The sequence below is a fragment of the Eriocheir sinensis genome, chromosome 13 (assembly GCF_024679095.1).
Source record: "Eriocheir sinensis breed Jianghai 21 chromosome 13, ASM2467909v1, whole genome shotgun sequence".
Classification (NCBI taxonomy): domain Eukaryota; kingdom Metazoa; phylum Arthropoda; class Malacostraca; order Decapoda; family Varunidae; genus Eriocheir; species Eriocheir sinensis.
The window spans coordinates 13829729-13852909 of record NC_066521.1 but is presented as its reverse complement, the minus strand read 5'-3'; the positions used below and the strand labels follow the sequence as shown (position 1 = coordinate 13852909).

The 23181-nt window shown below is 44.7% G+C and overlaps 1 protein-coding gene across 2 annotated transcripts; it reads left to right on the top strand.

The window, feature by feature from the left end:
* The first annotated feature begins 297 nt into the window (after nucleotides 1–297).
* Nucleotides 298–22586, top strand: LOC126998033 (uncharacterized). 2 transcript variants are annotated; one of them, XM_050859321.1, is made up of 6 exons: nucleotides 298–451; nucleotides 18473–18533; nucleotides 18912–18977; nucleotides 19444–19620; nucleotides 19853–20044; nucleotides 20596–22586. In XM_050859321.1, the coding sequence occupies exons 2-6, from the start codon at nucleotides 18479–18481 to the stop codon at nucleotides 22155–22157; spliced, it is 2052 nt and encodes a 683-aa protein (XP_050715278.1). In that variant the 5' UTR covers nucleotides 298–451; nucleotides 18473–18478; the 3' UTR covers nucleotides 22158–22586. The 2 variants fall into 2 exon arrangements, with proteins under 2 accessions (XP_050715278.1, XP_050715279.1); XM_050859322.1 differs by lacking the exons at nucleotides 19444–19620; nucleotides 19853–20044 and having other exon boundaries at nucleotides 299–451.
* Nucleotides 22587–23181: the final 595 nt, after the last annotated feature.

Sequence of the window (23181 nt, the reverse complement as noted above, 5' to 3'; positions counted from 1 at the left end):
TTCCTTCCCTCATCACCTTCTTCCCTACCCTAACAAATACTTCCTTTCTTCCTTCCTCCCCTAGAAGATACCCCAATACCTCCTCCTCCTCCACCTCCCTATCTTACCTTCTAGTCTCTCCTTACCTTCTCCCTACCTCAAGAAATGCTTCCTTACCTCCCTACTCCCTCCTCTCCTATTACTAACACCGTGCGACACCTCCTCCTTCTCCTCCTCTTCCTCCTCCTCCTTGTAGCCTTCCGCCCCGCCCAACCTCTCCCTCCTCTCCCTCTCCCCCTCCCCTCAGGCGTCACCTAGCGCGGGGGAGTAAAAGAGACAGCGAAGAGGCCGGTTAGTCGCAGTCGGTGGTTGGATTTTGGACGAGACACAAGCAAGAGTCTCCTGCACCAACATCTCCTCCATCACCTCCACCAACACCACCGTCTCTCCCTCTCTCCCACTGGGCCAACTGGTGAGTGAGCGAGTGAGCGAGTGAGTGAGTGAGTTAATACTTGGATGCTCATTGAAGGTTTGTGTGTGAGAGGTAAAAGTGAGGGTGAGTGTGTGTGTGTGTGTGTGTGTGTGTGTGTGTGTGTGTGTGTGTGTGTGTGTGTGTGTGTGTGTGTGTGTGTGTGTGTGTGTGAGTGAGTGATTGAGAATGTAAGTGACTGTATAATTGAGTGAGTGAGTGAATGAGTGTGTGTGAATGAGTGGGTGAGGGAAGGAAGGAGCAAGGATAGCCAAGATGAAAGAAAATACTGCGCAGACAAGTAATTCTGTTGGCTTTTGAATTCACGTTTTTAATCAGATCAATGTTTTTTTTCCCATTCCTTCTTGCTATTCAGTATTGAGTTTTTTCCAGCATCGAGTTTTTACTTATACTACTACATAACTTTCTCTCACTTTTATCATTCCTAAAGGGCAGTTTCAATTTAGTCTGCTCCAACTTCTCATGTCTAAGCAACTCTTTCAATTGATAAGCTGTTTTTATATTCATTCGTAGTTGTCTGTCGGTCTGTCTGTCTTTATATTCATTCTTAGTTAGTTACAATTCTTTACCGGCATAATATTCTCAATTTCATCAATGCCTCACTCTCATTTACTTATATGTTTCAATCACTCTTAATTATGGGAGTGAGTAAATATCTTATCTCAACACTCAGTCATCAAGATACTTATGAAATTCGGTTACTTGTCTATTAAAAAGGAAAAATCTTTGTAGCTTTTTAAATGGTCTTCCTTTTGATAATACAGCGTCGTTCTTTCCTCCTTCTGATATTCAACAAACTGTCATTCTCCATCTCTATGCATCCACTCCTTCCTCCTTACAAAATACCATTCTTTCATCCTTATCCTGTCGTTCAATAAATGTTAATTCTTCATCTTTAAACATCCACTCCTTCCTCCTTACACACTGCCATTCTTCATATTTACCTTTTTCCTCATATTTACAGACGAACATGCTTCCCTTCCTTACACTGTCCTTGAATCCTTACACAAGCATATTTAAGGAGTCACGGCAGGTCGACTCGTAAATCTTTCTCACTCACAAAATAAATCCAAATATCCTTCAGAATTTCCCAAGCCACGGAGGGAAATAAACGCAAACATCTTTTTTTTGAAGGTACGAACAAGGAAACGTATCAAATGTTTACTTCATGAATAAAAATGAAAAATCGGTCTTCCTTCTCCGTGAGTTAAACTGAAGCGCCACAGATTTCTTTCGTATCTGTAACACCGAAATGCCGAGACAAGACTGCGGAGGAAAACGAGGCAAGAGACGAGGAAGTTTTTGTATATATTTCTCACTGAGTTTCGGGTAACGTTAAAACGATACCAAGAAAGTGACGTGGACTCCTAAGAACTATATTTTTCAAAAGTTTCGGTTTTATATATTTTTTTCATTAATACGGAACACATATTTAAATAACGTGAATGTGTTTTAGTGTTTTACGTTTCTTTGTAGATGATGTATGAGAGAGAGAGAGAGAGAGAGAGAGAGAGAGAGAGAGAGAGAGAGAGAGAGAGAGAGAGAGAGAGAGAGAGAGAGAGAGAGAGAGAGAGAGAGAGAGAGAGAGAGAGAGAGAGAGAGAGAGAGAGAGAGAGAGAGAGAGAGAGAGAGAGAGAAACCGGACAAGTAGAACACATTTAAGATGACCCAACAACCTTCAGTTTTTGTTAAGAGATCAATACTTGTTTAACACCCTATGCAACACACACACACACACACACACACACACACACACACACACACACACACACACACACACACAGACACACATTTTTTTTCTATCTTGTGGGCGATGGTGTAAAAATAAATAATAAACAGGTTGACGAAGCTAAATGTAAAAGTTGTTTTAAAGGTTTGTGTAAGAAACGAAAGTAAGGAGATAAAGTTAAAGACAAAGAAAGTAAAAATGAAGGAGAGAGAGAGAGAGAGAGAGAGAGAGAGAGAGAGAGAGAGAGAGAGAGAGAGAGAGAGAGAGAGAGAGAGAGAGAGAGAGAGAGAGAGAGAGAGAGAGAGAGAGAGAGAGAGAGAGAGAGAGAGAGAGAGAGAGAGAGAGAGAGAGAGAGAGAGAGAGAGAGAGAACCAGCCAGACAAGCATACATACATACATACATACAAACATACATACAAACAAGACACACTTGGCAGAAGGCGGAACTGTGAAGGCTGAAGAAAAAAAAGAGTAAATTACTTTATGTAAATTTCAAACGTTGTTCTCTCCTGAAGGTATAAAGACAGAGAGAGAGAGAGAGAGAGAGAGAGAGAGAGAGAGAGAGAGAGAGAGAGAGAGAGAGAGAGAGAGAGAGAGAGAGAGAGAGAGAGAGAGAGAGAGAGAGAGAGAGAGAGAGACTTGGATTGGTACTGAGCCGAGCGTTGAAATCTCTCGGTCAATTACCTTTGGCAGATACTCCTCTCTCTCTCTCTCTCTCTCTCTCTCTCTCTCTCTCTCTCTCAAGCCCTCGGACACACGCGACAGAGACAAAGAAAAATAAATTACTCACTCAAATCTGGGCTCGGCCTCAGCCTTGGCCAGAAAAGGAGGGAGGGAAGGAAGGAGGGAGAGAGAGAAGGACTGAGCGAAGGAAGAAGGGAAGGAAAGAAGTAGGAAGTGAAGGACAGATAGGAGGGAAAGAAGGAGAGACAGGACAGAATAAATCAAGGAAGAAGAGAGAGGAGGAGGAGGGAAGGAGGGACATAAGTAGGGAAGGAAGGAGAGACGAAGAAACAGGAGAGAAGGAAGGAAAGAGAAGGACGGGGAAGGGAAGGAGGAGGAAGGAGAGGGAGAAGGAAGGAGGGAAATAGGTAAGAAGGGAAGGAGAGGGAGAAGAAGGAAGGGAAAGGACAGAAGAGAGGGAAGAAGGAAGGGACAGAGAGACGCAAGGAGAGAAGGATGGAAGTAGGAAGGGAAGGAGGAAACATGTATTGATTGAGATTGATGGAGTGAGAAAGTCAAGGTGAAGGAGACCGAATGTATTGATCTGTAAAGTGGCTAGTTGTTACCTGTGGAGATAGATAGATAGATAGATAGATAGATAGAGAGAGAGAGAGAGAGAGAGAGAGAGAGAGAGAGAGAGAGAGAGAGAGAGAGAGAGAGAGAGAGAGAGAGAGAGAGAGAGAGAGAGAGAGAGAGAGAGAGAGAGAGAGAGAGAGAGAGAGAGAGAGAGAGAGAGAGAGAGAGAGAGAGAGAGAGAGAATTATTGGATAGGAATAGGAAGGTTTCAGTCATTGGATATCCTCAAGGGTCACACACACGCACACACACACACACACACAAATACCACGGAAATGTCTCGAGGTTGTCTTAGCGAAGGGAAGCAGCGAACCAGATCAGGAAAATAAAACAACCTCGCAGCAGCCTCGCCAGGGGCTGTTATGACGGCTGGACACGCCACACCCACGCCCTCCACACACCCAACCACACCCACGCCCACTCTACACTTGCCTGACTTAAAAGTGTATTACATTTAACGCCCACTCTACACTTGCCTGACTTAAGAGTGTATTGCATTTAATTAGACATGTATATTGTCTAGAAAATTGTGAGTATGCTTTGGGTTATCCTTGAGTGTTGCGTGAAGTTTGGGTGAGAGCAATTAGTGTGGTAATAGTACAATTCTGGCTACCGACACCTACGCTATGCCTGTCTTTGTGGATGAAGGTTCTGGGTAATCACATTCACGCTACACCTCTCTAAATGTACGGAAGTTCTGGCTAGTTAACTCAAGACAAGGGTTATGGGTGTAAAGAGCTATAAAAGGGATATATTTGCGACCTAAGTATACTCTAGCAGGACGAACTGTGTAGCCAATTCCGTGTTAGTCAGGAAATAATACGAAATATCCAAGCCACACCCATCTTCTAATTATAAAGTGCATTACAGGTTTAATCAAAAGCAGACCGGTCTTTTGAAGTGTACTAAATGCCTAAGAAAATACCACGTTAGTCAGATAATAATACACCGCACTCACCCTACACCTGACCGGCTGATGAACAGGTCTCGTATCAGTGTATAAAAGGGTGTATCAGTTATCTACACTCTCGGAAAGGAAGTGTGAGCCGCCAGTCCGCTGTCACACTCTCGTTACCGTCATGCCACCTGTTACGGAAGCCTCTGCGTCACGCCTCGGGTCACGCACGTCCAGGTTCGGGTCACGGAGGGTCAGTGACACGTGTTGGGTTCATGTCTGCACGTACACAGACAGACAGATGGACAGGAAGAAAGACAGACGGAGAAATAGAAAAGCAGACAGATAGGCAAGTAGACAGGGAAAAAGATAGACGGACAAACAGAAAGCTAGACAGGAAAACAGAGAAGCAAGTAGACAGGAAGACAGGGAGATGGACAAACAGATAGGCAGACAGGAAGACAAACTGACTAACAAACAGACATGTGGAAAATAGACATATAGACAGACACACACACACACACACACACACACACACACACACACACACACACACACACACACACACACACACACACACACACACACTAGACATGCATAACTTCCATCTATTACGTTTCCTTGTGTCACCTTTTTTTCCTGTTCTAAGTCGTTCCTCTAAGACACTTAACCCGCTCCTCCAAGTCCACTTTTTTCCGGTTCGTGTTCCTACATTTTCCCTCCTCATTATAATTTTTTCCTACCTTCCATGTGTCACTTCTTTTCCCGTTTTCATGTCACTTCTTTTCCCGGTCTTTAAGCGTCACTTCTTTTCCTAATATCATGTGTCACTTTTTTCCACCGTTTTTACTCATAATCTATTTTTACGTTGTTATTTTCTCGTCTTCACATTCTTCACTTCCTCATCTGTCGGCTTTTTCTCATTCATCCTTTCCTATTACATTTTTTTTTCTGTTTCTTCTCGTCTTTATATTTTCTACTTCCTTGTCTGTCGCCTTTTCTTTTTTTTTTTTAATCATCCTTTACCTATTTCATTTCTATTTTTTTTTCTCCCTATCAGATTATCAAGGCTTATACTCTCCTTCTAACAATTTCCTTCCCTTTATTACTTCTCAGACTTTCTCAAACCTCATATTAACTCCTCATAGTGTGACCTTCCTCTCTTTACCCTTCATTGTCTCATTAACTCTTTATTCTCTCTAACCTTCACAAGTAAGTTTCTTCTCTCTTTAATGATCCATAATAAAGTCCTCCCTTCATTATTTATACGGTTTTCCCATTAGTTTTCTCCCCCTGTGACCTTCCCTTTGTCGCCAGTAATACTTTCTCGACTTTTATTTACGCTTTTCTTCGTTACATTCATCTTTCTGTGACTTTCCCTTCATCCATAATACTTTCTAGGGCTCACTTAACATTCTTCTTTATCAGTTTCCCCCTACTCATCCTTCATACATTTCTCTTCCTAACCTCTTCATTATTCTACTTTCTCTCCCTATTCTGCACTTTCTCGACTCCTCTCTACACCTTCCTTCGTCAAGTTCATCCATTCGTCCTTCATACAACTCCTTCGTTACTCTATTCACTTAACATTCTTCTTTATCAGTTTCCCCCTATTCATCATTCACAAACCCTAACCTCTTCATTATTCTACTTTCTCTCCCTATTCTGCAGTGTCTCGACTTCTCTTTACGCCTTCCTTCGTCAATTTCATCCATTCGTCCTTCTGCAGTGTCTCGACTTCTCTTTACGCCTTCCTTCGTCAAGTTCATCCATTCGTCCTTCATACAACTCTTTCGTTACTCTTCTTTTCGTAATCTTTTCAATACTTTCTCGTCCTCATCTGCCCTCTCTCGGACCTCCTAATTACTTCGTCCTTCATTACACCTCTTCAATACTCTCCGCGCCGCCACTTGGACGAACAGGATGCGATTCTCTTTGCCTCCCGACTGTCCATCTGACCTTGAACCTCATGACTCGCCTGAAGGTCGAGGGGGAAAAGGAAAAAAAGGCGGGAGGGTCGGTGGCTTTTCTAGCGGAGGCGCCACCGACCTCTCCCGCAGCAAGGCTTGGCGGCCACCTTAGTTTACCGGTAAGTCTGTCTGCCATTTGTCTGTCTGTGCGAAAAAACGATCCCTTCCCTTACCTTCCATCAAGCATCCTTAATTGACACCTCATTCCCTTCCAGAGTGTACAGGATCTTATTTTTTTTCCCATACCATTGACCTTAACCTTGACCATCACTTCGTAATCCCCTCTGGAAAGCGACTCGCAAGTTGAACCTCTTTGAAAAATACTGAGGAACCTTTTTCTTTTCCTGTCCGACGCCCCGCCCTTAACCACGACTCTCGAGCGCCTATAGAAGAACACTTGTACCTTCATACGCTTCTGTACCACTACGAAGAACGTTCATGAACCTTTCTTTCTCCAACGTTAGCTCTACTCTTGCCTAGTGCCTCTCTGTCGGCCTAAGAAAGAGAATCACATTTTAAACCGCTTTTGTGTCTGTATGATACACGATTAGGAACTTTTTTTTTTTCTGAACTACGTGACGCTCCGGCTCTCATGAAACACGTCCCGAGCACACATGGCTGGGAGATGAGTCACTTTTTGTTGTCTCTTCCTCCACTTGGTATTTTTCCCTCACGTGTGAAGCCGGGAGGGGGGGAGTGTGGGGGTAGGAGGGGAGCATCGACCCTCGAGAACAGCGACTTCTACTTTTTGGTGTCGCGGCGTCCCAAGGCTGGTGACCGTCGGGGCCGCCTCAGTTGCCGTCGCCGCCACTACTGTCGAGACGTGTCCACCGCCAACACGGGTCACTAAGCACTATTATGATGATGATGAGTGATGAGGAGGAGGAAGAGTAAAAAGAATAACTGGAGGAGTTTCACGCGCGGCCTCGGGTTAGCAGATTTTCCTCCTCCTTCCTCATACTTCTGTCTCTTTTTCATTTACAGTATTTCTTTCCCCATTCTCTTCAACTCCTATTTTTGGCCCTTCTCCCTCTTTTGTATGTCATTTTAGTTCTTATGCTTTTTCTCGTCTTTTCCTTCACATTCTCATCCTTTCCTCAAATTGATAGTCGTCACTGAAATATTTTTTTGCGAAGTAAAATCATGCGAAAACGACATCCATTTAAAAGTCGCATTGATCATAAATTTATTACGAAGGAATTTAACTAAGAGCTCACGTACCAACTTACACCAAAAGAGTTTAATTTGTATTGCAAGTCCAGGAGATTAAACCACGGAAACAGGCAGCCTCACCATAACCCAACACATTCTTTGTTGCCTACTCGATTTTTTTAATGTTTCCTCTTCCTCCTTCTCCTACTTACCTTTTCTTCCTCCTCCACTTTGTTCGTCCCTTTCTCAGAGCGACAGTACCATTACCATAACACCATGACCTTAACTACCATTACCACCACCACCATCACCACCATCATCACCACCACCATTACCACCACGAGTACCTCCTGGCATACACACTTTTTTGCACTAACCTTCGACTAATTTGGAGGCATCGACCACCACCACCACCACCACCTGAAAGTATTGCTTGATGGAAGGAAAGGAGAAGGAGACGGACAAAGAAGGAGGGAGGAGTGGAGTGAAGTAGGGAAAGAGGAAGGAGGAGGAGGAGGAGGGAGAACGAGAGAAGAAAAGAGTCTGGATGAAAGGGAGGAAAGAGAGACGTGGAACACACACACACACACACACACACACACACACACACACACACACACACACACACACACACACACACACACACTAATTTTTGTTTTGGTTGTCGCTGATATAGTGGTGGTGGTGGTGGTGGCAGCAGCGGCGGCAGTGGTAGTGGTCAGGGCTGAAATCTTTGTCAGGTGGTCTTTTCATCCTTTTAGGGGTTGAGGAAGGAAGGGAGGGGCGGCGGGAGGCGTGAGAACCAAGAGGCGCGCCGCTGGGCTACGTCTGGGAAAGGTGTGGCAGGGGGGGGGGAGGGGGGGGGGCACGGCAAGGCAGGTGTTCAGGCTAATACAGACAGACGAGCAGGACGATAACACAGCGCAGCACTACAGGAGACGGACCAAACCAGCTCATTAAAAGAAAGGGGGAGTCGGATATATACAAGGAAGAAGGAACACGGATAAAAGGAAGAAGGAAGACACATAGATAAAAAGGAACAAGCAACATGGATAGATAAAAGGAAGAAGGAACACGGTAGATAAAAGGAAGAAAGAACACGGATAAAAAGGACAAGGAAGACACATATATTAAAGGAACAAGAAACATGGATAGATAAAAGGAAGAAGGAACACGGATAAAAGGAAGAACGAAGATACATATATAAAAAGGAACAAGAAACATGGATAGATAAAAGGGAAGGATAAACACGGTAGATAAAAAATAACAAAGAAGAAGCATAGATAAAAGTTGTGTTGATGAGGGGCTGATGCTGTGACTGATCTTAAGGCTGATGCTGAGATTGTAATGCTGCGAAGGTTGGGGTTGTACTTTTCTGACGGTGGTAGACTATGACAAGATTTCTGAGATGAGGTTCTGCTGTCGAGGCTGTGTGATGTCGGGGCTGTGTGATGTCGGGGCTGTGTGATGTCGAGGCTGTGTGATGTCAGTGCAGTGATCGTGGTCAGAGGAAGACAGAGAACAAAGAGCATGACACTCATAACGCTCGGTCACATTTTTACGACTCACGGCCATAAAAAAGCGACGCAGAGAGCCAGACACGCGATGGAAAGCAAACTGGAAAAAGAAAATAAAAGAAAGTAAATCATCGCCTAATACCGTTCTTATAAATCACAGGGGGAACGGGTGTGATTACCTGTGATTACCTGAATGTCACCTGTTCCCTCTTAAGGTGCTGGAAGGTAACTACGACGTGAATATCAGCCGTGAGAAAGAAATGTTGAAACTCATTTAAAGGGAGGAAAATGTCAGAGAGAGAGAGAGAGAGAGAGGGGGAAAATACTGAAGGTAGAAAGAGCATGTGAACGAATAGGGAGTAATGTGGGAGAATTATATGTAAGTGGGGCAAGAGAATAGTGAAGAAAGAAAGAGAAGGTATTAGATAAAAGTAATTAGAGAGGAAACAAAAAAGGAAGCTCATGAGAAAAAAATGACAAGTGAGGACGGCGAACTTAAAAAAAAAAAAAACGAACGAAAGAAAAAGAAACTAAAGTAGAGGACAGAGAGAGAGAGAGAGAGAGAGAGAGAGAGAGAGAGAGAGAGAGAGAGAGAGAGAGAGAGAGAGAGAGAGAGAGAGAGAGAGAGAGAGAGAGAGAGAGAGAGAGAGAGAGAGAGAGAGAGAAAAGAGAGAAGAGAAAACAAAATGAAACAAAGCCCAGCCACAAGAAAACGAATTAGAGTAAGGAGAAGCCAACGTCGATAAAGAAGGAAAACAACGAGACGAGTGAGAAAACCGCATCACAAGAACACGATGTCGAGTCAGGAGAAACCACAGCATTAGGTAGACCACGAAAACAAAGCAAAACACTAGCGATAGGCTTAGGAAAGAGGAGTCCGAGTTCTAACTTCTCTAATATAAAAAAAAACTAAACTAACCTAACCTAACGAGAACAAAATGGCCCCCCCCAAAAAAAACAGGGAAGAGTAGACGCAGCCCTGGAAAACATTATACGAAACCAGAAAGAGAGTTAAGGAAGATGAACCAAAGACTGATCACATTCTATATATACATAAAAAAAAAAACCTAACCTACCCTAACCACGAGAAAAAAATTAGACCTCAAAAATAGAGTTAAGGAAGAGGAGCCGCAAAATCCTCCCTTCCCATGTCTATAAAAAATCTATTCCATCGGGTTTTATTGCTGGTCGTTCCCCGTTGAAGGACCTTTCGCATGTCTAGTTGGGGGGAAGGAGGAGGAGGAAGAGGAGGAGGAAGGGGAAGGGGAAGGGGAAGGGGAAGGGGAAGAGGAAGAGGCGGAGGAGGAGGAGGAAAGGTTAGCGTTCTTCAGGAGCACAATAAGAACCTTCGCAGTTTCCATCTCCGTCAGGCTCTCACGTCACCGTATTTGCCGGCTTATGACCCGCCTGTCGCTTTGCTCGTTTTCATCTTTTCTCCTCTTATCATTCTTTTCTCCCCTGTTTACTATTATTCTTTTCTCTTTTTGTCATTCTCTTCTCTGTTTTTTTTTATCATTCTTGTGTCTCTCTTTCTTGTGAGTCATTATTCTTTTCTCTCCTGTTCCTTTATCTTTCTCTTTTCCTCCTGTTTTTCCATTCTTTTCTCTCCTGTTTTATTATTATCGTGGAAGCGGGAGGTGGTGGAAGGACGTGGCCGAGAGACAAATAAGAGATAAGGTGTATAAGCAATCTCGTTGTATAATTCAACACCTTATTTGTCAGTATAACTCTTCGGTCACTTCCCATTTTATCATTCTTTCTCTTTGTCTCCTTTTTCTTTTTTATCGTGTGAGTTGTTGGAAGGATGTGGAGGAGAGACAAATAAGGGATAAGGTGTATACTGTATAAGGTATCTCGTCTAATTTAACATGAAGGGAAATAGAAGGAGACACATAAAAGCCGAGGTCTGAGTGTCAAGTAACTACGACTCATGAGATCGAGGGGCAAAATGAGACTAATGGAATGCTGCTTGGCGTTTCTGAAGAGAAGAAAGGAAGTTGATTTAGAATACGTAAGACTTGTGAGTGGAGCAAATCATCTTTTTAATGTGGATGAATTTAAAGCAGACAAGAAAGGAAGTTGATTTAGAATACGTAAAACTTGAGGGAGGAGCAAGTTGTCTTTTTAATGTGGATGAATTTAAAGCAGATAAGAAAGGAAGTTGATTTAGAATACGTAAAACTTGAGGGAGGAGCAAGTTGTCTTTTTAATGTGGATGAATTTAAAGCAGACAAGAAAGGAAGTTGATTTAAAATACGAAAAACTTGAGGGAGGAGCAAGTTGTCTTTTTAATGTGGATGAATTTAAAGCAGACAAGAAAGGAAGTTGATTTAAAATACGAAAAACTTGAGGGAGGAGCAAGTTATCTGTTTTAATGTGAATGAATTTAAAACAGACTCATGTACAGACAGAGAGGAAGCTAATGGATAGAAAGTGATGAGTGATGAACAGACAAACAAAAAAGTAAAAACAAAACTCAGAAAAAGACAAATATGAGCAAAAAACAATGAAAAAAAATGCTAACGTAAGGCAGGACGGAAATACCATGAGTGGCTACCCTCGTTTTTGACCTTGCTTCTTTCTCCTTCCCTCCCTCCTTCACCCACGCCCTCGGGTAAACTCATGAGGAGCGTCTCTCGGCCTTGCTTGCCAGATGGGCGCCTTCAACTCGGACAAAGCGTGATTAAGGGATGGCAATGTCCGCTAATGGCCGCTGCGTGAAGGGTATAAACATGAGGGAAACAAAGGGTAGAAAGGAATGTTTAGAGTCGGCCATCGTACCAAAGTCTTATATTAATGTCACTATAAAAGAGGAAGCATTAAATAGACAAGGTATGAAACTTTTGGGGCCATTCATAAGCTTTATTTTAGATTTACCAGAAAGAAAACAGAAAAAAAACATGAATAACGAATGATATGATAAATAAGAAGGTATGGAACTTTTGGAGCCATTCATAAGCCTTTTTTAGAATTCCCAGGAAGAAAACAGAAAAAAAAGAATACATGAATAACGAATGATATGATAAATAAGAAGGTATTTAGCTTTTTGAGGCCATTCACAATCCATTTCTCGAACAGCCAGAACGAAACCAGAAGAAAAGAAAACATGAATAACGAATGATATAATAAACAAGAAGGTATGAAACTTTTGGGGGCCATTCACAAGCCTTTTTTAGAACTGCCAGAACGAAACCGGAAAAGGATGATAAAATAGGAAGTGACCGAAGAGTTATACTGACAAATAAGGTGTTGAATTATGCGACGAGATAGCTTATACAACTTATTTCTCATTTGTCTCTCGGCCACGTCCTTCCACCACCTTCCGCTTCCACGATAATAATAAAACATGAGAGAAAAGAATGAAAAAAACAGGAGTATGATAAACGAGAAGGAATGGAACTTTTGGGAGTCAATTCTTAGACCCTTTTTTTTTTAGAGCCAGGATGAAACCAGAAGAAAGTAAACATGTATAACGTATGAAAGAGTCACGGTGGTCATAGATGTCTTAGATATATGGGAAGACAGAGGGAAAATAAATAATAATAAAAGTATGACATTATTAAAACTGACCGCATATCGTCCTCATGAAAATATGCATAGGAAAGGAAGAGAGATTTTGGTGTTATTAAAAAGCATGATACAAAAATGTGCAGAAACCCGAAGAATACAGTGAACAAGAAGAATAGTGAAGAAGAATGTTGAAGACCGAAAAATATAGTGAAGACATGAATTGAATATAACATCCCTCTCTTGCATAAAATTTACTCTAGGGGAGGGATATGGGAAGGAGGAGGAGGGCGGGGTGAGAGGAGAGGGAGGAAAAATACTGGAGACAATAAGCAGATGACTCTTCGGCTCTCCCTTGCGCAAACTGCTTAAGGGGATGAAAAAGGGGCGGAGGGGGAAGGAGAGAAAGCAGATGCCCCCCTGACACCTGAAGGCACACGTGGGAAGCAGGTGCAGTCAGGGGTGAGTGGGGGTGAGTGGGGGAGAGGGGGGTGACTCGGGGCCTTGCTGGGATTCCTGTTCAAAGGGCTGAGAAAGGTGCGGCGGGATCCTATTCGCCCTTCCTCGACACCTTTTTCAGCCTTTCCTGTAATTGACGCTTTTTTTCTGATATAATTTCTTTTCTCATTTTCTTTTTTTACTTTCCATTATTTTTGCGCTTTGTCTTTCTTTCTTCTACGAACTTCATTTTCTTTGTTTTTCTAGTGGTTTTATTTTTATTTTTTCTTTCATTCTCACTTCCTTCCTTTCGTTCTATCTTTCTTTTTCTCTTCCTTCTTTCTATTCACGAGTGTTCCTACTCCTTTAAATTCAAGAAGCAACACACTCAGTATTAACCGCAACACCCCCTCGACTCATACCAATAACACCCTCCCAATCCACCACCACCATCACCACCACCACCGCCACCACTACTAACAATACCAGCACAACCATAACCACAACTACCACACTATCACCACCATCAGATCCACCACAATCACCATACACTATACACATCACAATATCAATTTCTCCAACACACACTTCAACCCACTCGTGTCCGCCTATCTTGGTAGCTAGTGGTGGTGGTGGTGGTGGTGGTGGTAGTGGTGTGGCCCTGAAGCGGTCAAGGGCTGGGTTATTGTCCTTGGGAGGGAGGGCAGTGGACGGGAAGACATGGTGGTGGTGGTGGTGGTGGTGCTGGTGGTGGGCGAATGAACAGGGGTAAGGAAATCGTGGTCAAGGTTAACATGTTATTGTGAACACAGAAAACAACTTCCCCCCTCCCCCCCCTGCTCTCTCTCTCTCTCTCTCTCTCTCTCTCTCTCTCTCTCTCTCTCTCTCTCTAACAAAATAATGATTCCTCCAACTTAACGCGATCTGGAGAGAGAGATGGAGAGAAAGGGGACGAGGATGGAAGGAGAAAAAAAAAAAGAGAAGGAGGAAGAAGAGGAGGAAGGGAAGGAGGCAGGAGGATGGGGGAAAGGAGGATATTGTCTTCCTTGTTTGTCATCCCATCATTAATTTCTTTCGACCTTTCTCGTAGGACACACTATGACCTACTAACAAGGAGGAGGAGGAGGAGGAGGAGGAATATTAGGGGGGAGGTGTAACGTGGCTTAGTGAACGAGAGTAGTCGTGGAGGAAGGGAGGAATGAAAGGAGGGAAGGAAGGGAAGGAAGGAGAGGAAAGTCAATGTTCTCTACTCAGCATGTAAAGTACCGATTCGTTCCTTCTGACCGTCTCTCTCTCTCTCTCTCTCTCTCTCTCTCTCTCTCTCTCTCTCTCTCTCTCTCTCTCTCTCTCTCTCTCTCAAAGTTACTAAAAAATCGTTATTAACACAAAATGAGACAAAGGAGAGAAAAAGAGGAACGGAGTGGTGAAGAGGAGGAGGGAGAGAAGTGAGGAAAACGAAAGAGGAGAGAGGGAGGAAGAGTAGACAGTGGAAGGGAAGAGGGAGAAACAGCAACACAAACGGGAGGGAGTGAAAACAGGAGAGGGAGAAAACGAGGAAGAAAAGAGAGAATGAGGGAGTGAGCGAGAGGAATGTATTATGGACCTGGAGTAAGAGAAAATAGAGACGCTCACCAGCCAGCTTCTTTTTTCTGTCTAGACGCCGGCGGACTAGGTGATGCGGAGTGTAATTAGCACCTGGGAGGCATGAGCAGGTAACTGTTGCGCGGACGTGTGGCGGAGGCTTCATGAGGTGGGTGAGGCGAGGAAAGAGAAGCGAAATACCTGGTGATTGTAGACTGACTGACTTACAAGGTCCAAGGGAGTGTGTTGGGGGGGAGAGATACCTGATACTGCTGGCTGATACTGACTTGGGATGACTAACAATGTGGCTATGAGTTATATTCCTAACCGGGGGAGTGTGAGCAAAGAGGGGGGAGGGGGACGATATACCTGATAGTGCCAGGTACTCACTGAATTACGAAGATTAACAATGTGACGAAGATCTCTATTCCTGGTATGGTTAGGGAGAGGGGAGCGATTTACCTCATACTGCCGGGTATACTCATTGAATTACGATGATTAACAATGTGACGAAGATCTCTATTCCTGGTATGGTTAGGGAGAGGGGAGCGATTTACCTCATACTGCCGGGTATACTCATTGAATTACGATGATTAACAATGTGACGAAGATCTCTATTCCTGGTATGGTTAGGGAGAGGGGAGCGATTTACCTCATACTGCCGGGTATACTCACTGAATTACGATGATTAACAGTGTGACGAAGATCTCTATTCCTGGTATGGTTAGGGAGAGGGGAGCGATATACCTGATGACTACTGGATCAGACTGACTTACGATGACCAATAATGAGACTGGGACAGCTATTTCTCAGGCTGACTTACGGTAATCAATATTTTAACTGGGATATATATCAGACTTCCATAAACTTACAGAATGAGTTAAAGAGACATACAAAGAAAATTAAACGATTAAATATGATGACTGTTGATGCAGAATTTTTGACAGGAGCAGCGAGTAGCGGGCTTTTTTTTATCGTTTCCTTTTTTTTGTGCCCTTGTGCTGTCTCCTTTGCTGTAAAAAAAAAAAGACTGACTGAGTGCGATTTACAGTGACTGGGCTTATATGATTGGTCAAGATTGGTGGACAGACAGGCTTATGGTGAGTACGTATCATGAAAAGTGAGTCATTTGTACCGATTCACAACCTTATAATTTGTTAAGATGTTTTAGATTAGCGTATACTGTCCTAGAATGCAGATAACATGAGAGAAAAGAAGTGGTTTAGAGGAAAAGGGAGAGAAGTGAGGAAAACGAGAGAGAGAGAGAGAGAGAGAGAGAGAGAGAGAGAGAGAGAGAGAGAGAGAGAGAGAGAGAGAGAGAGAGAGAGAGAGAGAGAGAGAGAGAGAGTAGAATATGGAAGGGAAGAGGGAGAAACAGCGACACAAACAGGAGGGGGTGATAACAGGAGAGGGAGAAAACGCGGAAGTAAACAGAGAATGAGTGAGAGGAATGTATTATGGACCTGGAGTAAGTGAACATAGCGACGCTCACTAGCTAGGTTGTTTTAGGGGAAAAGGAAGACAACTGTTGACTGAAAGCGAGGTTGATCTAAATCTGTTTCGTTGCGGGGACTTCAATAATTAGGCAAAAAAATAGTTGATCATGTTAGTTGTAAAGCAATGATAAAAACCCATTTAGGTTTTTTTTCTTTATATTTACGGTTTTCTATGTTTATGAGTTTCCATTATTCTGAATTATTAGCCAATTTTGCAGAAGTTTGGACGGTCTCTCTCTCTCTCTCTTTCTCTTTCTCTCTCTCTCTCTCTCTCTCTCTCTCTCTCTCTGTACTGCATCCATTCGTCACAAACCGCAACTCGCCGTGACTGGAAAGCACACACACACACACACACACACACACACACACACACACACACACACACACACACGGACATAGACACGGACACGGACGCAGGAAGCAACACACGAGAGCCAAAGCACACACGGGAAATAAAAAAAAGGACAAGACAAGCATGAGATAACCGATAACAAAAGAGAATAAATAAAGGGAGAGAAAGAACATGAATAAAAATGAAGCCTTGCAAGCGAAGAGAAACAATGAAGGGAGAAGGCGAAGAGAAAGGAGGAGAAAGAGAAAGAGGAAGAACAAAAGGAGGTGTCGTTTGCCATTCACCTCTCGTCCTTCACATTCAAGATAGCACCACCACCACCACCACCATCTTCATCACCACTACCACCATCACAACCACCACCACCACCACACCCACAACCATCCTCAGCACCACAACCACTATCACCCTTATCATCAGCATCACCATCACCACCACCATCACCACCACCACCACCACACCCACAACCATCCTCATCACCACAACCACTATCACCCTTATCATCAGCGTCACCATCATCTTCATCACCGCCACCATGATCGCAACCAGCACAATCCTCATTACCACCACCACCACCACCACCACCACCTGACCCTTCTCGTCATTAGTCACGCCCTCAAGGTCACTAAAGGTCATGAACAGCCTTAACCTTTACTTATCAACGCTATTTATCGATTCGAATAAAAACAACAAAAAACAACAACAACAAAGAGTTACATTATATTTTATTAGACTGATTCTCTTGCCGGTGTGTTAGCCTCTTAAGGAAGTGTGTGTGTGTGTGTGTGTGTGTGTGTGTGTGTGTGTGTGTGTGTGTGTGTGTGTGTGTGTGTAACGGGTCGAGGTGCCCTTCGAATGACCATCATCGCTTAGGCCTCCCAGATTAGGCCTACAGAGGACAGGTGAGAGAGAGAGAGAGAGAGAGAGAGAGAGAGAGAACTTTACATATGTTATAAAAAAAAATTATAGGAATATATAAAAATCAGTAAGGCTTTCATCTTTTTTTTTTCTATGCTGCAAGACAATAACGGTTCTTTATATAAATCATTTCCAGACGAGACGAGACCAGACTTGAGGCTAATTTAGAATACCTGCGTGCGTGTGTGTGTGTGTGTGTGTGTGTGTGTGTGTGTGTGTGTGTGTGTGTGTGTGTGTGTGTGTGTGTGTGTGTGTGTCAGACCTGTTATTTTCCCCCGAGGTTTCATTCCACCCTTGCGACATTCTTTTTTTCTTTTTCTCAGTGGCTTGTATTTGAAGAGTCTAGACAGATAGATAGACAGATAGATATAGAGAGATACCTATATAGATAAATGGATAGATAGATAGATAGATAGATAGACTAGTTGCAAGGAAATATCTGCCAAAGTTATTAGTCAGAAATTTCAATGCTCAGTTCAGTACCAATCCAAGCCTCTCTCTCTCTCTCTCTCTCTCTCTCTCTCTCAATCATACCTTCTACCTGCGCATCAACAGGTGAGAGGAGGGAGGAAAGGGAAAGAGGGAAGATTGAATGGAGGGAGGAAAGGGAGAAGGGTAGGAAGGAAGGGGGAAGGGAGGGAAGGAATGAGGAAGGGCGGAAAGGTGAGGTCGTTGGACAGGTGAAGTGATAAATGTGTTACCCTATTAATGAAGAAAGGGAGAGAGAGAGAGAGAGAGAGAGAGAGAGAGAGAGAGAGAGAGAGAGAGACGATCGAGACTTTCGCATACTTCTTTCTCTTTTTTATTGTGTGTGTGTGTGTGTGTGTGTGTGTGTGTGTGTGTGTGTGTGTGTGTGTGTGTGTGTGTAAAATAAGTACAGTGAAATCTACGGCCTCCACGCACCAGGTTTTACAACCCTATTATTTAACTTTCTTTGTAATCCAACTTTTAAAAAATTCCTTGACGCTGAGCACTGCATAAGGTATTCACTCTCTAAATAATAAAAATATATGTGGTTACGATTATTTTCATCATTACTATTATCATTTTCAGTCATGTTATTACGGTCATTAGTTCCTCCAAGTAATGCAACGTTTTCTAGTTATCATGTGGTTTATTTTTACTAACTTGTATTTTTTTTACTTTCAGGCAGCAATGTGGCGACCGGTATTCATCCTGTTGGTGGCGCTGACGGGGCTGGCTGTGTGCAGTAAGTCTCTCTCTCTCTCTCTCTCTCTCTCTCTCTCTCTCTCTCTCTCTCTCTCTCTAAAGTATAAATATGTACTCACCGGCAGCATGGTCGTGGTCTTCACTCTGAAATAAAACCAGAAAATAAAAGATTTACAACAATGAGTATATCACACTTAGATCTGTGATCGCTAAGTTTGATAACGGAATTGGTTCATTAAGTCAACCTAATACGACTCAATGATTATAATTTACTACATTTTGGTCTGTAATAAGTATACATGAGATAAATCTACGTAATTGGTTGATATAGTTTGCCATGTTTGAGTAACGTTTTCTTTCCTTCCCAACACCACGTTTTCTCCCAACTCGAGGCGGTGACCCATGTATTTCTCCGCAGATCCCGTTGGCCGCCAGGTTGGTATCTCTCCGGACGTTGGCGTCACCTCGATCAACAACACTGACGGTAAGTTACTTCGAGGAGGCTTCCCTGCACACAAGAAAGAAAGAGAAATGCTTCGGCTGGATTCTAGAGCACCAAATGTTATCTAATGTGGCGATAATGCTTTCTGTAGAGCTAATAAACATCTGCGAACGGATACATTTCTAATAGCTGCTAGCGTGCCCGAGTCGGGGCTTAGTCAAGCGTGATGCCGTCTGGGAGCAGCGAGGGCCATGAGCGCATGCCGGGCTGAGGGCAGTAACGGGGCATGGCTGAACACTCGCGAACTTATTCCTTAACACGACTAAACGCCAGACGTGCCGCGGGAACAGCGTGTACCGCATGATAACACCTGTGTCGCGTACTGAGTCTGCGCTTGGAAGACAGCATGCGTCATCTACACAGCTTGATCGCGTAGATTAGAGCATGCGGTGAAATTAAAACTCGCTATAGTCAGGCATCGAAAGTAACGGCTCCGTTTTCTCTGAAGTGTGCGCCGTGGATGGGGTGCTGTACACGGCGGGCCAGCGCCTGCCCACCGCCGACCCCTGCGAGGAGTGCCAGTGTCGCCCGCCGGGGTTCGCTTGCATCCTCACACAATGCCATCCGAGGCCGGGGTGCCGTGCTATTCTGCAGGAGAACGCGTGTTGCCCCTCGTACAGCTGCGGTGAGTCGTGGCACTTCGCGGTCCACATGCCATACTACCTTTCTTAATTCACTCCGAGAAGAGAATAACTCCCGTGACAAACTAGTAATATAAATAATATTAAAAATGGATGATATTCAGGGTAACTTAAATGACGAACAAAGTGTTCAAGCATAACGATAATGAGGGAATGCAAACAATCAGCCCCAGCCCTCGCGCCTAAGGTATCCCTCCTGACGGCCGCTTCCCCCAGACTGCGAGGTGGACGGGATGAGGATCCATGAGGGGGCGCCTGTGGAGGACCCAAGCAGCCCGTGCGAGGCGTGCCGGTGCGAGGGGGGCGAGGTGGTGTGCGAGGTGATCCGCTGCCCCTGGAGGAGTGACTGCGAAGGGGTTCACAGCCCAGGCGTCTGCTGCCCTTCCTACGACCACTGCCCCGGCGAAGGTGCGACCTTGCCCGGCCCTCACAGCCCCGCTTCACGCTCTCTGCCCAGCCACGTGACACAAGGCGCGACGAAGGGTTGGCAGCGTTACAGCCCTCAGTGTTCCATGTTCATAGTTGCTCCCTGATTCAAAAGTACCGAGAAAGAAACGGTCGACTTATATAGATTGATGATTAACTTTAGGAACTTGATGTGACAGCGTAGACATTTAGTTTATACGTCAAAACATCATCTTTTTGCAGGAGCACATTAGCTGCGGGAAAACAAATTTCATACGGGAAAGCACAAAATGAGGAGTTGGATCTATATATACACAACAAAAAACAATGAAAAAACATCAATGATGGTTTAAGAGAGTATCTTATAGTTTTGGTTTTCCGAAACAAATGTTTTAATATTACAGTAACTGAAATTGAGCCTAAATTAAAGATTTATAAGTGACGAAATATTTAAAGTTCAAGTAATTTTCCAGATAACGCTCTCTAGGTTTGGGTTACTCTGAACTGTATTTGTTACGAGTCAGGTTCAGGACACTAACGTCTTGGATTTTCAGATCCCGCTGGCGAGGATGCCCAGTTCACCCAGACCCAGCCCGAGGGAACCCAGCCCGAGGGAACCCAGCCCGAGAAGACCCAGCCTGAGGAGACCCAGCCTGCTAAGGACGGGGAGGCAGACCCCCAGCCACAGGTCGAGGCAAACGTGGCGGAAACTGAAGCTCTTCCGGAGGTCAGTGAAGCTCAGGCCACGATTCCAGAGGTGACTGATGCCCCGGTGGAGGCGAATGAGGCACAGACTGATGCCCCGGTGGAGGCGAATGTGGCACAGACTGATGCCCCGGTGGAGGCGAATGTGGCACAGACTGAGGCCCCGGTGGAGGCGAATGAGGCACAGACTGATGCCCCGGTGGAAGCGAATGAAGCTCAGACGGAGGCCAGTGAGGCTCTGACTAGAGGCGTGGAAGCCCAGACCGAGGCCAGTGAGTCCATTACTGAAGCCCCTGTGGATGGTGAAGCTCAGCCTGCCATCTATTCGGGTGACACTCAGACCGAAGCCACTGAAGCCCAGACCGAGGCAAATGAAGCTCAGACCGAAGCAATCGAAGCTCAGACCGAAGCAAATGTAGCTGTAACAGATGCAAACGTGGCCCTAACCGAAGCCAGTGAAGTCATTACCGAGGCGTCCGTGATTGCTGCCGAGGACCAAACAGCCGCCATCGAAGCCCAAACAGAAGCAAACGAGGCCAACACGGAGGCTTCCATCGCTGAGAGAGACGTTCAGACCGAGGCCACCGTATCTGAGACCGAGGTTCCCCAAATCATCCGCGAGGGAATTAACGAGGTCGGTGAAGCCCTGAGTGAGATGGTTCCCCAGGCGAGCAACGTCCTTCCCGCAGTCATTGACCCGAAAAGAAACGCCAACCAGGAACAGACCGAAACAGTGACTGAAGGCAGCGAAGCGGTGACTGAGGCCATCGAAGTAGTGACGGAGGGAAATGAAGCAGTAACCGAAGCCAGCGAAGTAGTGACTAAGCCCGTCGAAATAGTGGCCGAGAGGAATGAAGCTGTGACTGAGCTAATTGAAGGGAATGAAGCTGTAACTGAGCTAATTGAAGGGAATGAAGCTGTAACTGAAGCTGCTGAAGTCGTAACGGAAGGCAACGAGGTAGCGATTAAAGCTAATGAGGCTGCTACCGAACTTACTCAGTTAATTGAGGGGGCTGACGCTGTGACTGAGGCCGTCGAGGTCGTCACTGATGCCAACGAAGCAGTCCCCGAAGCCAATGACGTCGTGACTGAAGCAAGCGAGGCACAGACAAAAGACCCTCAAGCGGGGAGCCAAAACAACCAGCAGCAGCAGGACCAGGAACCCCAGGGCAGCGGCGCCATGCACATCAGCGTCAACGGCCAAAACATCGCCAAGGAGGACGAGAAGTACTGGCTGAACATGCAGCAGAACTCTAAGAACATCGCGAACGCTGAAGACCCCGTCAACGCTGCCTCCTCTGCGACTTTCACCATCGACGAGGAGAACTTCGAGAGGGAGGTCGAGGCCGCGGAGGAGGGAATCGAGGCGGAGGAAGAAGAGGAACTGGTTGATGATCGTGGTTTCTTCTGAGGCCTGAGTGACCCCCTTACGGAGAGTGATGGCATGTAGTGATACCTGATAACTACCCTTCCCTCTTCCTCCTCCTCCACGTGTTCCCCTACAAGGCCACCCTTAGGCCCGGGCATTGACTTAGGGGCTTCACGCTTGGTCTCTTCGGTTTTTCCGTTTTCTATTCCCGTTTTTTTTAGATCCGCTGAGGCGCCACACTCCGTTTTCTTTGGACTACTTCCTCCTCGTGCTTATTTATTGTTATTACGTTAGCGGGGCGTGGCGGTGCGCTCACTACAGGCTTGGTGGGGTGCTTGGCCAGGCGAACACACACACACACACACACACACACACACACACACACACACACACACACACACACACACACACACACCACCTTTTTAATCTGTATGTATTTAAGCATTTGAAAATAAAGTCTGCCAAGATAGAGATGTGTTTCTTTGTTATTCTTCCCTCTCGTCATCATCCATCTATGGCTCCCTTTTTTTTTGCCCCCTTGAGCTGCTTGATCTTCTGTAGAAATTCATCATCATCATCAACAGCATCCAAGCACCAATAGCAAGACTCGTCACAGTTGCTGCTTCTTGGACGAGGGAATGAGAGCGGGAAGGAGCGCCAACCAGTGCGTGACATGTACCCTGACACCATTAATAGGGTTGTTAGTTTGGCTTTCTTTATTACAATCGCCTTTAGTGGGATCCAGACTTTGTCCTAAAGGTTCATGAGTCAAGAATGCAAATATAAAGGTTGAGGATGCCACTAAGAAATAAATAAAAAAGAAACATTCGAATATAAATCAATAAAATAGATATGACTGCAAGAATTGGATAAATTATGCATCGAAAGCCAAGAGAAAATGGAAAGAGGATAATGGCAGACAAGTAAATCATAAAGCATGGAGACAAATAAAAGAATAAGACTGAAAATAAATGGAGTTTGGATACTTAGAGAGAGAGAGGGAGAGAGAGAGAGAGAGAGAGAGAGAGAGAGAGAGAGAGAGAGAGAGAGCTGAGGAGAGGAAGAT

Excerpts from the sequence above, each read along its gene's own strand:
- LOC126998033 (XM_050859321.1), top strand. The coding sequence starts at position 18,479 with ATGTGGCGACCGGTATTCATCCTGTTGGTGGCGCTGACGGGGCTGGCT. Across the intron at positions 18,534-18,911 it reads GACGGGGCTGGCTGTGTGCA|ATCCCGTTGGCCGCCAGGTT; the intron begins GTAAGTCTCTCT and ends ATTTCTCCGCAG. Across the intron at positions 18,978-19,443 it reads CTCGATCAACAACACTGACG|TGTGCGCCGTGGATGGGGTG; the intron begins GTAAGTTACTTC and ends TTTTCTCTGAAG.